This window comes from Calonectris borealis, chromosome 19 (genome assembly GCF_964195595.1).
Source record: "Calonectris borealis chromosome 19, bCalBor7.hap1.2, whole genome shotgun sequence".
Lineage (NCBI taxonomy): Eukaryota > Metazoa > Chordata > Aves > Procellariiformes > Procellariidae > Calonectris > Calonectris borealis.
The window spans coordinates 12515698-12530936 of record NC_134330.1 but is presented as its reverse complement, the minus strand read 5'-3'; the positions used below and the strand labels follow the sequence as shown (position 1 = coordinate 12530936).

The 15239-nt window shown below is 51.0% G+C and overlaps 1 protein-coding gene across 5 annotated transcripts in view; it reads right to left on the bottom strand.

Annotated features, from left to right (window-relative positions):
• Positions 1-7977: 7977 nt before the first annotated feature.
• Positions 7978-15239, bottom strand: part of MTMR4 (myotubularin related protein 4) — a 56987-nt gene continuing 49725 nt past the window's right edge. For all 5 annotated transcript variants that reach the window (XM_075169048.1, XM_075169050.1, XM_075169049.1 and 2 more), the window contains 10 exons: positions 14861-14989; positions 14436-14547; positions 13786-13981; positions 13122-13307; positions 12209-12379; positions 11932-12086; positions 10326-11565; positions 9828-9938; positions 9452-9540; positions 7978-9036 (listed from right to left, as the gene is read on the bottom strand). In XM_075169048.1, coding sequence (XP_075025149.1) covers positions 8859-9036; positions 9452-9540; positions 9828-9938; positions 10326-11565; positions 11932-12086; positions 12209-12379; positions 13122-13307; positions 13786-13981; positions 14436-14547; positions 14861-14989 — 2567 coding nt within the window. In that variant the 3' untranslated portion in view covers positions 7978-8858. The remainder of the gene's footprint in view (positions 9037-9451; positions 9541-9827; positions 9939-10325; positions 11566-11931; positions 12087-12208; positions 12380-13121; positions 13308-13785; positions 13982-14435; positions 14548-14860; positions 14990-15239) is intronic.

Sequence of the window (15239 nt, the reverse complement as noted above, 5' to 3'; positions counted from 1 at the left end):
GGCCGCCGCGCGAGGCCCGCCTCCCCTCCCCCCAGCGCCGGGGCCGGCTCGCGCGCTGCGCGGCACGTGCCCCGCTCACGACGCGCTGCCCGCCGCCGCCCCGCTCGGCCCCGCCGCGCCGGCGCCGGCTCCCCCATCCCCTCAGCCTCATCGTCCCCTCGGCGCCGGTGTCCCCCAAGCCCCGGCATCCCCCTCAGCCCCCCCAGCTCCCGCAGTCCCCTCACCCCCCCCCCCAGTCCCCTCACCCCCCCCAGTCCCCTCAGCCCCGCCATCCCCCTCAGCCCCGCCATCCCCCTCAGCCTTGCCGGTCCCCTCAGCTCCCCCAGTCCCCTCAGCCCCGCCATCCCCCTCAGCCTTGCCAGTCCCCTCAGCTCCCCCAGTCCCCTCAGCCCCGCCATCCACCTCAGCCCCGCCATCCCCCTCAGCCCCGCCATCCCCCTCAGCCTTGCCAGTCCCCTCAGCTCCCCCAGTCCCCTCAGCCCCGCCATCCCCCTCAGCCTTGCCAGTCCCCTCAGCTCCCCCAGTCCCCTCAGTCCCGCCATCCCCCTCAGCCTTGCCAGTCCCCTCAGCTCCCCCAGTCCCCTCAGTCCCGCCATCCCCCTCAGCCCCCCCAGTCCCCTCAGCCCCCGCTATCTCCCTCAGCTCCCCCAGTCCCCCCAGCCCCGCCGCCTCCTCTCAGCCCCCACAGCCCCGCTGTCCCCTCAACCCCGCCGTCCCTCCTCAGCCCCCCACTGTCCCTTCAGCCCGCGCCATCCTCCTCAGCCCCCCAAGTCCCCTCAGCCCCGCCGCCTCCTCTCAGCCGCCACAGCCCCGCCGCCTCCTCAGCCCCGACGTCCCCTCAGCGCCGCCATCGCCTCAGCCCCGCCATCCCTCCTCAGCCCGCACTGTCCCTTCAGCCCCGCCATCCCCCTCAGCCTCCCCATCCCTTCAGCGCCGCCGTCTGCTCTCAGCCCCCCTCCTCCCCACCGCTCCCTCAGCGCCGCCATCGCCTCAGCGCCGCCGTCCCTTCAGGCCTGCCGGTCCCCTCAGCCCCGCCGTCCCCTCAGCGGCCGCCAGTCCCCCTCAGCCCCGCCGTCCTTGCAGCGGCTCCCCGGTCCCTTCAGCCCCGCCGGCCCCCTCAGCCGGTGCCACCGGCAGCTCACATCGGTCCCGTGAGGGAGCCGGCGGCTGAGGCCCGGGGGTGAAACCTGCTGCTCGGAACGGCCCCGCCGCCAGCCCGGAGGCGTCCCCGGGGAGGCTGGAGGTCCCCGAACCAAAGGTGGGTGGACGCCCTGTCACCAGCCCGGACCCGCAGAAAGAGGTTAAAAACGCGGTAGGGTGGGGAAAGTGCGTCCTCACGAGGACCCCGGCTCACACAGCGGCGGCTGGAGGAGGGCTGCGGCCGGGGCCGGTCCTGGGTCGGGGGCCGAGTGATAGGAAATGAAGAGCGGGGCTGCAGGGCCGGGTTTCACAGAAGGAATTAAATTAAATCCCACAAAGTAATAATCTTGAGAAGAGGGTGGTAAATGAGGTGATGGTTTCTGCTGATCATCCTAATTTCTTCAGGAGAACGGCACCGTGAAGGACGGCAGGTCTACCTCCTGGTGCTTACTGATCGGGGAAAACACCGGACATGGGGAAACGCAGTGCTGATAAACGTATGATACATAATCCTAACTGGATGTACACGGTGATGATCTTTGAACCAATGATTACCACTCATGAAAGAAACGATGAAGTTAAAGCAGATGTTTGAGAGTGTCAGCTTGAAGTTTACTGGCAGTTCACAAAAGGGAAAAGAAAACGAGTTTAGAAGGGATTGGAAGAGGAAGACAGAACAAACCAGGAATTGTAAGTGTCACATTTGCCCTAAAAAAACCCAAACGTGTGCAGTTCTGATCTCCCCTGCTCCAGAACAGATTGGGTAGAGTTAAAATGGGATAGAGAAAATCATCATCAAGGATATGAACTAGCTTCAACAGAAGGAAATACTGAAGAAGAAATCTTCAGCGGGGGTTTTATTATATAAAGAGGTAGGTAGTATAAAGGAGGTGAGCGTGACTAATGGAGGATGTCAAATAGAAGAAATCAAATCAGGTACTTAATCACAGGGAAATGGGGAACTAATTGCCACGGGATGTTTTGGGTACCAAAATGTTACTTGGCTAGAGAAAAAAAAAAAAGATTAGCTATATTCACAAAGAATGTAGCTCTTAAAGGTGGCACCTTTGTCGCTGCTCGAACTGTGCACTGGTGGAAGCTCCGAGTTCATACCTGAGATGTACCAGTACACGCCTGCCCTCTTAAACTCTTCTCAGGGTTCTGGTGTTAGCTATGGCTGGAGGCAGCCTATGGGGACTTTTTTTCCCTAGCCTAGCATAACCATTCCTTAGAACAAGAATCTGCTATGAACCAAAAGGGGAAGAGCAGCAAGGAGCTGGGAAAGGAAGAGAGTAGTAATCTCTCTCTGCTTGCATCCTATCCCTGGGTGACCAGCCGTGACAGAAGAAGAAAATTATATTCCTCTGTTTTGGCTGCCCTCAGAGCAAGAAAGCAGTGAGAAGATTGAGCACCTGCGTATTTCATGGCCTTAAATACATTATCTTAGAGTTGTCATAAGATTTCTTAGCAAGAAGGTACAAAACCAAACCCTTCTTTAACCAAAATCATCCTTACTGCTTTGGTTTACAGCACAGCCTCAAACCACCAAGGCAAGTGAAAGTGCAGTAAGTTTCGGAAAAGGGACAAAATTGAATAAACTGATGGGAAACTGTTCCTATTTGTAAACTGAAAGCAAAATCACTCTGCTCTTCCACATAGCTGAAGTGAGGAAAAAGATGTTAGACTAACTAGCTTAAATATTTTGGGTGGGGTTGCTAACAGAGTTCCCCACTTCAAATTAAAGCAGACAGGTAAAACAGGAAATAGGACAAGGAAAAATGATGATAAGGAGAGATTAGAAGATATTATTTTTGCCTCTTTTTCAGCAGACTGGCTGATTATTTCTCTCAGTCTCTGCCTGTCTTTGGCAGATTTAGCACATTTATCATTATTCAGAGTCAGTAGCAAGAGCAGGAAGGAGCAGAAATTTTGTCAGTGTTGTCATCAAAGCTAAAATCCTGCATTATGGAAGGATGGTGCTTTACCCAAGGAATTAATGGCCTGCAATTCTAGTGAACTCCTGCCGCTGTCTTCCCAAGAGGCTTTGCATTTTTATTTCCTTAGTAATAATTTATTCTCTTAAGAATTATGTAATGGTTGCTCAGTGTAAACAGCCAAAACTTAAGTAAAGCATACTGAACACAAACCTGAAAAATCAAGGAAAAAAGTCCACTTCACAGAAACATTTTCTCAGCATTCCTGAGACTTTTGCATTACTTCAATGAACTAATTTAAGGCTTTTCCTCTCTCCCTGTGCAGCAGGAGTGCAAGAAGACTACGACTACATGACGGTGGGATAGGTGAGTTTGTTATTGTATCATCCATAACTCAGGTCAGAGCCAGCAATATGTAGTCCATAACTGAATGAGTCCCTAAAACCAAGAAGTCTCTAAAACTGAAACCCAGAAACGTAGGTCCCTGCTAAGTGTTTCCTTCAGTATTTTGAAGCTGAGCCCATAGCTGCAAAACAGATGACTTTTTAAAGACAGAGTGATGTTTTTCATCAGCATCCAGAGCGCTGCATACTCCCGGCAAAGCCACGGCTTGCCCCTTTCAGCGCCTCGCTACTCATGCCGGGTGACACCAGATGCGATCTTACAGCAGGTGCGGCAGGCGGTACAGCGTGAAGGGAACAGCTTCATGGCGCTCTGGCAGCGAGCGCGCTTGACTTGCCAAGCCAGCCTGATGATGAGAAGAGAGGCAGTGGTCCCCTTAGGTCTCTTGGTAGATTGGCCTCTGCACTGCCCCTGCCTTAGACTGAATGCAGGGGCTCCCCAGAACCACTTATTCTGGGGAACACTGGAAGTTTCCTCTTGCTTGGAATGGATCAATAATGGAATGCTTTTTAGCAAGAAATGGTGTAGCTCTGTCAAAAGCTGTTGGACTGCACAGGGTTTACAGGTGACATTGTCAGCTGACAACAGTGCCCGGGCCTTTTCAGCCAGCCTTACTGCTGCTCTACAGCTCTTTTCATGCACGCTTTTATCTCCCCCTCCAGCCGTCACTCAACACCTGCCTTGTCACCCTTCCAGCCCCACACTGACCTACAATATTCACTCTTTCTTCCCCAAACTACAATGCTCTGGCTCTGAAGAGAGGTAAGGAGCACAATCCACCCAGCAGCACGGTTCTCTCCTCCCCGTGGCGCGAGTTTCCTTCATGCACAGCTGTGGGTCTGCTAGCATTACTGCTGCCTCCACAATTCAATCAGTAATTGGGAACTGCAGTTCTACACAGGAATTCTGGCTTTGTAGATGCTATTAAATCTGTTCCTCTTTAAATGCTCACCTGTTACAAGTTTGTGATGCTGCATACCTCTCTTCTTTCAATACCACACCGTGCTTTCAAAAGGAAGATGCTCTGCACAGCGTATATCCTGAATCTGTTAAGCCACATGACAGTCAGTATTTCTGACACAGCTGTGCCGAATGCTTTCCTTTGGCAAGTGCCTTTGCAGCCATTAAAAAAAACCAAAGCAAACACCCCCACACCAAAAATTTTGTCTTTCTGCAAATCTAAATGAAATCTGCATTTTTCTCTGACCACAGGTGAAGATACATTGTTCTTTGCCACTCTATCAAATTTTCTAGCTTGTTTCTGAACAATATGACTACTTCATTAGAAGCTGGCAGAAAGCACGTTACAGTCTACAGTCACAAAAGCACAGTGGCAGTTGCAGCGATGGATGCTTTGTCCCAGGACATACAAAGCTTGTAAATACCCCCCGCCAAAGCTCACCCTTAGGCCACTGTCATCTCGCCCGAGCACTCCCCTTAGCCTGGGCCAGGCCAGCAGGGTCACGCAGCACCTGGCTTTTCCACGCAGAGGTTGACACAGGGACTCGGAACTGAGACACTGGGCCTTCAGTAAGAAACGTGTCAGTAAAAACTATGCTTGCGTGGGAGAGTAAAATTGCATGACTGGCCTAAATTTTTTGAGACTGAAATTGTGTGCTGCTTTGGGCAACTGCTTTTGGTTTTTTTAATTATTATTTTAAACATAGTGGAGACTGCGTGCAGCATCTTTTATCTAAGGACAATTTGGCATATTAGTTTTGACTTATGAGATATAGAGATACTCAAGGTACCATAAATAAATGTCAGTGCCCAAAGTTCACTTTCACAGAAGCCTAACATTTTGGGAGTACTACTATTTATCTCTTACACTGAAAACTGAATGGATGAAACACACCAAACGCACACTCAGAAAGCCTGCATCCTTCTTGTCTGTGTCTCTCCCCTTAACCTGCTCCCTGCTCGGCACTCGCAGGGTTCACAAGAAGGCCACGCATCACATTCCTCTTTTCGTCTTTCATAACCAAGGCTTATCATGTCTCTTCACATCCCCTGCAGTTTTAGCATTATCTATTAATGGCTTAGCAGCTGAGTAATACCAACCATCGCAAGCTTGACCTGGCTTCTCACTACGCCTAAATCTGTGTTTATTTTGTTCAGTGGCTGATGAGATAGTGTAGTACATCATAAGCAGTTCCGGTTGTTAATTTGCTAAGAATTCATGGCAGTTAGTGCACAGATAGGAGAAGGCTTTGATCTTACTGTTCGTGCTAGGTTTAGACACATTTCAGCTCACATACAGATTACCTCAGGGTGAACGTGTTGGCAAACTATGGCTTTATATTCTTTAAGTGATAATGCTTTGTTCTGTGCTCAATAATCATGAGCATTAAGTGCCCTTTGCTGGTGTGGCCAGCCTGGCATTGCAAGTCATGAGCGTCTCCAGCAAAACGCCTATATTCAGCTCTGAATGCGCAGGGGGAAGTTCTGAAGCATTGTCCCAGCTGGTGATGAGAAGCCAAAGGGTCATACAAGAGTCCCAGCAGGCAGCCTTCCACCTGCCTATCGAGATGACACTGGAACTGTTAAGACCAGAGCCTGGAAGTTAATCAGTAGAGCGTCCTTTCTGGTAAAAACATCGTTCGTGATGAATATTCAGCAACATTTCCTCCAAAGATGACCCCCTTTTGTGTGACTGTTTCAGGAGCAATGGTTAATTTTTAAATGCGACAAGCTATCTTGCTCCTAACATTTTAATACAACAAAGCATGTAGGTACTACCTGTCTGACATGAACACTGACCTGAACTATGGGAGCAGTTTACCAGGGATCTGCTCAATTTTAAGATCCCTGGATGCTTTAAATTGAGGACAGGCTTTCTGAAAGATTCTCTCCAGCTCCACCACAAACTGTAACTTACCTGCATCACCCTTGGCACGCCAGTCCCCACCATCATCCTGCACAGAGGAACACATCCATACAGCCTAGCAGGCAAGAAGTGGTATAAACATGTTGGTGAAAAGCTAGCGAATCCTGCCCCACAGCTCTTCCTCAGGAAAGAAGAAAACTCCTCACCAAGTCATTATGGGAGAGGCTGGAAGAGGCTGGTATCCTGGGCAGCTGCAGGTTTGTTTGGAAGAGAGCAGAGGGCCTCAGAGTAGGGTGCTCTGTGTCCTACCCTTGATTCTTATTTGTGAGAAGGGATATTAAATTCCTAACGTACCTTAAATCAAGGGAAAAGGTAGCAAGTAACAGCAGCCTGGGAAACACTGTACAAGAAGAATTCACCACAAACTAAAGAATGGGTCGAAACACAGCAGCACTAATATAGAGATTTTATTTCGACTGTATTGAGTTGTACAGCACATTTTGTTTGTCACAATGCTATCGAACTGATTTTAGAGTTTTTGGCCAGCACATTGTGACAGTGAAACTCACAAGAGCTAAAAGCAGTTTGGACTAATGGCCTGAACAGAAGGGCCAGGAGTACCTAGTTTCTGGCTTCCTTATTGCTTGCAGTCATTCCAACATGTGCAGAACAGGAGCAAATCCAGTTTCTTCTGCCAGCCCAACGGTCACTCTTCCATGTCTGGCCATGACTGCAAGGTACAAGGCAGGGGAGAATTTGAAGCAAGGTGCCTTCTCTTTCCCAAAGCCATATTGGTTGTTCCCAGTATGGAAAAGAAGCAGAGTCCAAGTAAGTACAGGGTCTTCAGATGATGCTAGCTTTGCTTGCACTATTGGGATTTACAAAACCAGAGGCTGACATATCAAAGTGCAGGAAAGGGTCGTTATTCCATTCCCTCCAACGGAGATGACAAACTATTAGCAAAAAATCCGGGAGATCACAACAGTGTCAAGTACTTTGCCTTGTCAGCAGACCAAATGTCCTCACAGGTCCGCCCCCCCACCCCCACATGAAGTCTCAGCTCATGAGGTGCAGAATATATCAGACATTTTCATTTAGCTGGAAAGAAAACCTGCATTTCTGCGAAGAAATGCCCCGCTTTCAAGCTCTTCTTCCTCATTAATATCCTCAGATTTCTTAGAAAGGAGGCAAGATGGATACTCCCCGAGGGATCTAGGGATTAAAAGCCCACCTGAAGCCCACTTTCTTTCTATACCTTTCTTTCCTTCCAAACCCAGTTCCTTTTCCTTAGAATGAGTTGGGATACCTGCTCTCTAGTTTAAAGAAGAAGTGGAGAGGCAATTACAAGTTGGCAACTCTGAACTTTGACCACTGTACAGGAGACAAAAAAAGAAGTCAAATTCAAGAGGCATTTTAGGTAGCGCTGGGGCAAGTCAGAGAGATTGTTTCCACCACTGAACAGATGCCACACGTCATGTTTATCACTGTAGCTTGGCTGTACATCCTAAAGTGAAAAGCACAGACCGTAGTGTCTATGTCAGCCAGTGTCCTTCCCCGCCCCCGTTTTGGTATCGATGCTTCATTCTCCCTCCTTCGGGTTACATTAAGTGCACAGAAATATATAGCAGCATTTGGACTGAAACCCTCACATACACCAGACAGCACATTCCAGGAGGTAAAACAACACGTTATGGCCTATACCCTCAAGGTATCAAGTTTTCAGGATAAAGAGCAGTAGGAAGTGGAGAGCTGAGGGCAGGAAAGGGGAGGAGGAGCAACACAGGAACACGAGTTCTGTTTCCATGCCAGGAGAGGATCAGGGTGCCATTCCTGTGTTAGCACCAGGCTGTGACACGACCGCAGACAAAGCAGACGGGCAGAGCAGAAGTGAAAAAGCCAATCTCCCATCTCCCCGCAGTGTTGGGGGGCAGGGGCAAAGTCAATTGCGTTCACCAATCCCAGCGGAGCGTGAAAATGGGCAAAATCTGCTCGGCCCATTTTCAGCCAGAATGAATTTCTCTTCAACACACAAGAGAAAATCAATTAGTGATGGCTAATGAGTCTTGTCCACCAAGCTGATCGCAAATCACACTCATGGAAAGAGAATCTACGGAACTGCTCCAGGCTGAGGCCCTTCCAAAGCACACGGTACCACCTGGAGCCTGCCCTCCTCCTTCTTGTACAGCAGCCTGCCTTTGTAGGGGGGGTTGGTTCTAAACATGCCTTTCTATTGCTTTGGGGGTACTTTGCACAGGCAATATCTGTGAAAACATTGCTTTCCAGCCCACAAAAGAAAAAGGTTGCAATCCCCTCTTTAGCCCTAGGTCGTCAGACTACAATGTACGGGCCCACTGGTACCAGAGTGGGGACACACACCATACTCTCTAATCTGAGCTCCTCTGCTCCAGACTGATAGTAAGACTGCTGAAGACAGTGCATTCAAGCTTGGTGTTCAAGTGTTGCACCAACGGCCTTCACAATTACAGTGGAGGCAGAGTCACCCTTCAAACCCGTGAGAGAAAAGGCTGGGCTTAGACAGGTCCCTTGTCTGGCATTCAGCTGGAAGCTGTGGCGATGGGTTTCTTCAGATGTTGGCTCATGAGCTCCCTGGCACGAGACACTTGGATGTGGTCATAACAGGAGTTACAAACGAGGACAGGATCGTACAATTGCTGATCAGGGATGGGCAACTTCAGATGGCAGCAACCAGCACAAAACACGTTCCCGCAGTTCCTGTCAAGGAGCAAGAAAACCAGTGAAAAGAGAGCTGGGAACACCGCAGAAAAACTTTGGCAAGCGCAAAGGATCCAGTTCAGGGGCGAAGTACCAGCCTCACTTATGACTTGTCAACGTGTTTCTTAAAGTGGATACTGTGGTCTCCAGGGCAAGCTAACTGGCTAGCACTAAAAAGGGACTAGTGGGCATTACTACCCAGGAGAAGGATCAAAGGCCTTGGAAAAATAGAAACAAGAACAATGTAGAATGGAAATCTGCAAGGAATTTATGAGGCCTGGCAAATAAAAGAAGGACCTAAAACTTTCTCCTGGGAGCTGGAGGGAACAAACGAACATTGCAGACAAGCATTTTGTGAGGTTCATGAGAAACAGGCTGAGAAGAAGAGTGGAACTACAGCAATAATATTGTTTACCTGCAGTGATGCCTCCGTTTGGCCAGCCAGAATTCACAATCGCAGTTAAAACAATGCGAGGCCATGTGGTCTGGAACCCACCGTGTGACCTAGGGCAAATACCAGTCCTCATCAGCTTTCAGTTTGTAACACCACACAGACCAGGCCTCAGGACCCCAGCGCAGGCTTTGGGCCACAACAGGCTAGCCCAGAGTGAGCCCATCCTACAGGTCCCCTTCCACCCGGCACTGCAGCAGCACAGGATGCAGAGGATGCGTCAGAGGACAAGGGTGGCTGCTCTCTGCCTTGCTTCCAGCCCGCTCTCTGCTGCCGTAACCACCAAAGTTAGCTGCCAGGAAAGAAACATTCTCTCCTGCTGCTGTAACAGGACACATACCTCAGTCTCCTTCTTATCCACAGGCTCCCAGCTCGCTTCTGACAAACAGTCTTCACTATGATCGGAACAGAAATCCTCAGTGTCGCTGCCGTCCGATTCCTTCAGACATGTCTGCAAAAAGAGACGAAGTCACAAATCCCCTCAGCTGCCTCAGTCGCAGACTCAAGGGCATTCCCTGCTCGGCCGCACTCAGTGCTTGTGAAGGGCACGTGGGTGGCTCCACAGCTCCCCATACGAGGGGGTAAAGCATTCAAGACTGTGTAGGAGCCATTGCTTGACCCTCAGGAAGCAGAGAGACCTCTGGGTGGCATGAGGACACAGCACGTGGACAGGAGGGGAAAAGGGCTGAGGAAACATAGGAACAATCTTAACCATCCACTCCAAAAGTAGGAGAGTGAGAACTGTGGGTTGGAGAGGGCAGTGTGACAGGGGGTGCAGGGACCACCGCTGGCCAGGAGCCGCACTGCCGGAGTTGGGGTGTCAGAGGCAGTTACTTACAAAGTCATCCTCGTAGTCCATCGGAGGCTCGGCCGGAGGGGCGCAGAAGTGGCGGATGTCCAGGCGCAGCTGCAGCTCTCGCACCTGCCTGCGCAGCTGCTCCACCTCCTGCTTGTAGCTGGCCTCGATCTGCCGTAGCCTGTGCTGAATCACATCCGTGGGGAAGGGGAGCCCGTCGTCGTCCAGGTAGAGAGGAGGCACAGGAGAAGGACATTTTGGCGGCACGTGCTTGGGACCAGACGCTTGTTTCAGATGGCAGGGTAGCCACGAACGGCTGGGCTTCCCTGCAGCGCCTACAAAATGTGTGTGGCCAGAGCAGACTGAGGGTTTTGCACCTTCTCTGGCAGACCACTGGCCACTGAGGCACAGGCCTGGTGCCCGCAGAGGTTTGCTGCTCAACCTCTTGCTGCAGCAGCCATAGGGGAGGAGGTGTCTGGGTGCAGGCTCCCCATTGGGGAGCGATGTCACCATTCCTTGAAAACTGTCCCAGTTGGAGCCCAGGAAGGAGAACTCGCTGCTTTGGCTCTGGGAAATGGGCTTGCGCCATTGCTCTAGCGGGACTCTCCCCAGCCGGCCAGGCTCCTCGCAGGGCACACTCCTTCCAGCATCGCCTTTGCCATTGTCTTCAGCTGGGCAGGGCATACCCGGGGCAGGGCCTGGGATGTCCTGACAAGGGGTGCTCGGTGCCAGGGACTCCTGGCTGGGAATGTCTTGGCAGGTGGTGTTTCTCTTGGGGCAGCCTCCTCCATTGGACACCATGCCAGTAGCCTTCAAAGGTTCCTGGGGACCGGTTTCTAACTGCTTTCCGGAACTGGTGGAAACCCGGTCAACATTTTCCTGTCCGGAAGGATTTGGAGCTGGACACGTGCCATCCAGTTCCTCCGTGTGTGTTCTGTTTTCCTTTTCTTCCTTCAGAGAGACACTGCTTGCTGGCACAGAAGCACAGCTGCCCAGTTGCTTGCCATGCCCTTCGTGCTCAGCATGGCTGCTACAAGCACTGTTGGCTTGCAGCGGAGCAGTCTCCTCTTGCTCCTCCACCTGCCGTGTCTCTCCTGCAGCCACCACGCTGTCTTCGCCCAAGTGCAGCTCGGCTCCCTCGGCGGCGGCATGCCGGGCTTCCAGGCCCACCCGGACTTCCTGACAGTGGTTATTCAGGTTTGGATCACTAGACGTGCGGGTCAGCGGGCTGCTGGAGTCGCAGGCTGAGAGCAGATCATCCATAGATCTTGTCTTTGGTAATCTAGAACCCAAAAGCAAAGCAAATTTCACAACAAAACTCCTGAAACTTCGCTTATTTCAGTCAAAACTGAGATGAGGGAAGGGAAATGTTCCTAATTACAGATCCTGGCGTGGGTGGGGAGGGGCGGTGCAGCAGCATGAGCTGAAATGAACAACACTATAGCGTGGCCTCTGCAGTCTGCCTTTTCAGGTGCAGCAGGGAGCTGTACGCATTTTTCTCCAAGTGGCTGGGACAATGCTACAGAGCTCTTGCTCTCCACAGGAAAGATGAGAAGAGCAGGTAAAACAGAGGAACTACAATGAGCAAGGAGAGAAAGAAGGCCTGGTGGGCAGGAGGCAACCTGGAACTGAGGATCTAGGCTCTTACCTGTCCAAACATCTGCCACTGAACTCCTGGCTCTGAGATCCAGGGGGCAGGTAAATGTCCATATCATCCTGTCCCAGAGGATGCGGTGAGGAAGCTGGGAGATACACTGCTGTCCAGACGTGCAGCGCTCGCACGTGGCACACTGGATGCAGCACCTGCAACAACCACTTACGATCAGAGATGAATGCAAGAGGAAACCCCTCCAACCTCTCCCCACACAGTCCCTAGTGCCCGGCAGGCGGAGAGCCTGGAAAGCTGGGCCAGGAGCTCTACTGACCTGCTCGGACCCTGGCATATAGAGAAGATTGTGGAAGTTCTTATTGCCAGCCCGCAGGAGGGACCACACGGAGCAGGTACGCTTGTAGATGTTGTGCATCTCTCGCTCGCAGGGGCTATTCCCAAGGAAGGTCCCATAGAGGCAGGAATACGTGTGCTGCACCAGCTTCACCTGCAGCGTCAGAAGGGGAACCATTGTCAGGGCCTTTGGGAAACGGTGTCTCCTGTCTACAGGGGAAACACCTTCCACTCCTCTGGGATGGCTCACGCACTTCCTCCAGCCGGTGACCCTACTGCTGTCCTGTCTGCCACACAGGGCAGGACAGAGAGGGGAGAGCAACAGTCAACTGATACCATACCCATCCCTCTATAACCCTAACCTGTATTATTTGATAAGATAGAGATTAATAGCTATCATTTCCCTGATTTTTTTTTTTTAAATGTTTCAGGCTCATATTGCTCTGAGATATGGAAATCAGACTTTTAATCAAACCAGTGCTGCTGATGGTATCTGAATTCACCGGGCTAGAAAGGGACCTGGAGAAGAAGTGATTCAAAGAAACCAGAGAATATAAACCCTTCATCACTGTGCAATCTGCTAGGTACTCCGAGCCTGCAGTACCCACTGGGAGGAGAAGGAAATTGCAAGCAGCTAAAAAGAGGCCGGCAGAAGCACCACACACACAGAACCAGGTCAAAATACCGAAACTGAAGGGCAGGGCTGGACCCACACAGCAAAGGTATGTCAGGAATGCCAGCAGAGAGCCCAAGCACTACCCAGACACTTTGCCATTTTTAAAGAATTCAGTGTTTGTTTTCTTTCAACTACAACACTGTAAAATATCATGGTCTTCCCTCTGCCTCTGCTCACATCTGGCAAGGGATATAGAGATGTTTGCATGCATACTTCTTACCAAAAAAGCTTCGTTAAATTCAAAGAGGCAAGGAAATTGCTTCAGAAGCTGATGAACAGCATCCAGCCACTGGAGAAAAACTGGGCACTGCTCGTTCTGATCTTCCACCTTCTCCTGGTGACCACAGCGATCACCAAACTTGTGACCAAAATCTAGCCAATCTGATTCAACAAGCACCTGGAAGCCCTGCGAATAAAAGGAAAAAACAAACTAACTGCAGACACTTTGCGGTAGGCACGTAGCAGGACAAGGCAAGCCCCATCTGCCAGCAGTGCCAGGCAAACTCAGGACTTCTGAAGGGCTGGAAAGGAGGCTGCACCAGTGCTTGGTTTGGGAGCAAAGCAAGGTTTCCAAACACAAACTAATAGCTGTTACTTCTATACAATAAACAGCTTGGAGAATATGCACAACTAAGAGTAGGGAAGCAGCTGAACCTTGAACACAAGAGGTTATTTACCACAGTACTTCACCGAGCTGGGCAGAGGAGCGAGGTACAGTTCACCAAAAACAGGCAGGCAGAGAACATGGAAAAACCCAACACCCACAATAGTAGCTCTGAAATGCCATTAAGCTTATTGCCAAATTTGATCCTGGTCCTCTCTCCGGAGACTAGAGACTGCTGCCTTTTAACAGACATGAAACAGCAGCATAGCACAACTCGTACCTCCATCGTCCTGTAGTAAGGGTCCAGAAGAATTTTTGCCAGTGCTACAATCTGCGGAGTCCTGTCCCAGCCGTCTGAGCAATGAACCAGCACTGGACGCCCTTCTCTGTCAACCGCACTGGAGACCAGCACTGCTGCCTTCAGCATGACGGAAAGGTGCTGCAGCCACTTGGTACTCTCCAGGGCTGAAAGCCAGCTAGAAAGTGTGCAAAAAGCAAGAAAAGGGTTGCTTAGCTCTCCAGTGAAGGGAAGGGGGAAAAAAAAAAAAAAAGAAGATATATTTTAAGCTAAGTCTTTTTGGAGTCCTCAATGAAAATCAGCCTTTTCTAAAACATGTTCAGGAGGAGTGGAGCCAGCCAGCCTGGGAATAAGTGCAAAGAATCCAACCCTTAATTTCAATGTTTCCCAGATAGAGCTACGTTTTAGAAACCCTCAGGGGACACAGACAATCAAGTGACACTGAGGCAGTGCTGCAATCCCTTCTGGATTACCAGGGATCAAAATAAGCAGCATTCAAGCACTGTGAGCACTCTCCTATCCCTCCATTTTCTGAGGTAGAAACCTGGGATAGGAAAAAGGAAAAGAGAAGGAAAAAACCCCACGACATTGACAGATATGGCGTCAAACGCAGCTACAGAGCAGTCACTTACTTGCTGGGGTCTGGCACCTGACTGCAGACAGCACGCAGATACTGGAAGCTGTTCCGGATGGAGTGGATGTTGGCCATGCCCATGAACACGACTTCACAGTTTGGGTAATACTCTGAACGCAACAGAGACAGAAACATTCAGAGAGAGCTGCTGCCACTGCAGCAACTGCCTCCGTACATTCAGTTTAGCTGTCCCCTCACAGCACCTTTTCTGGTCTCCAGGTAGGCAGTTTTTCTACAAAAGCCCTGCGGGACAGCAGCGAGGTATCTGGAATAATGGACTCTGCACGAGCGAGAAGGGGAACGTGCTCCCACAGGCTGAGTACCAAAATGCTGACCCGACCCGCAACTGCGCTCTAGGACCCACTCAACAAAGCAGGTCCAAGAGGAAGGCCCAAGTTCTGGGATGTGCTTCGCCCTCTGTACCTTCACATTCGCAGCCACCTCCCTTCGCTCTGTTGGCTACAGCCGCAGTGTAGGACCTGGCATCAAGAATCAGGAGCTTCTGAGGAGTTCCTGCGTTCTCCACGCCTGAACACGCGGTCAGGGACGAGTCTGCAGAGACAGCATGGACTGAGTTCCCGGCACCTCCCTCTCTCCTACGACAGGCCTCCAGTGCCACCCAACACTGGCCGTGAACGAGCCCAGAGACCCGTCCCACACACCGCAGTCAAGGCATGACAGGGCCCAGATTATCCACCTGGACATCAGGTTTAAACTGTGCATTGTAACAGCCCCGTTAGTAGCAACAGCAATGTTTAAGTGTAGGAAGAACTAAATAATTCACGCGTCTAGGAGAGAGCAA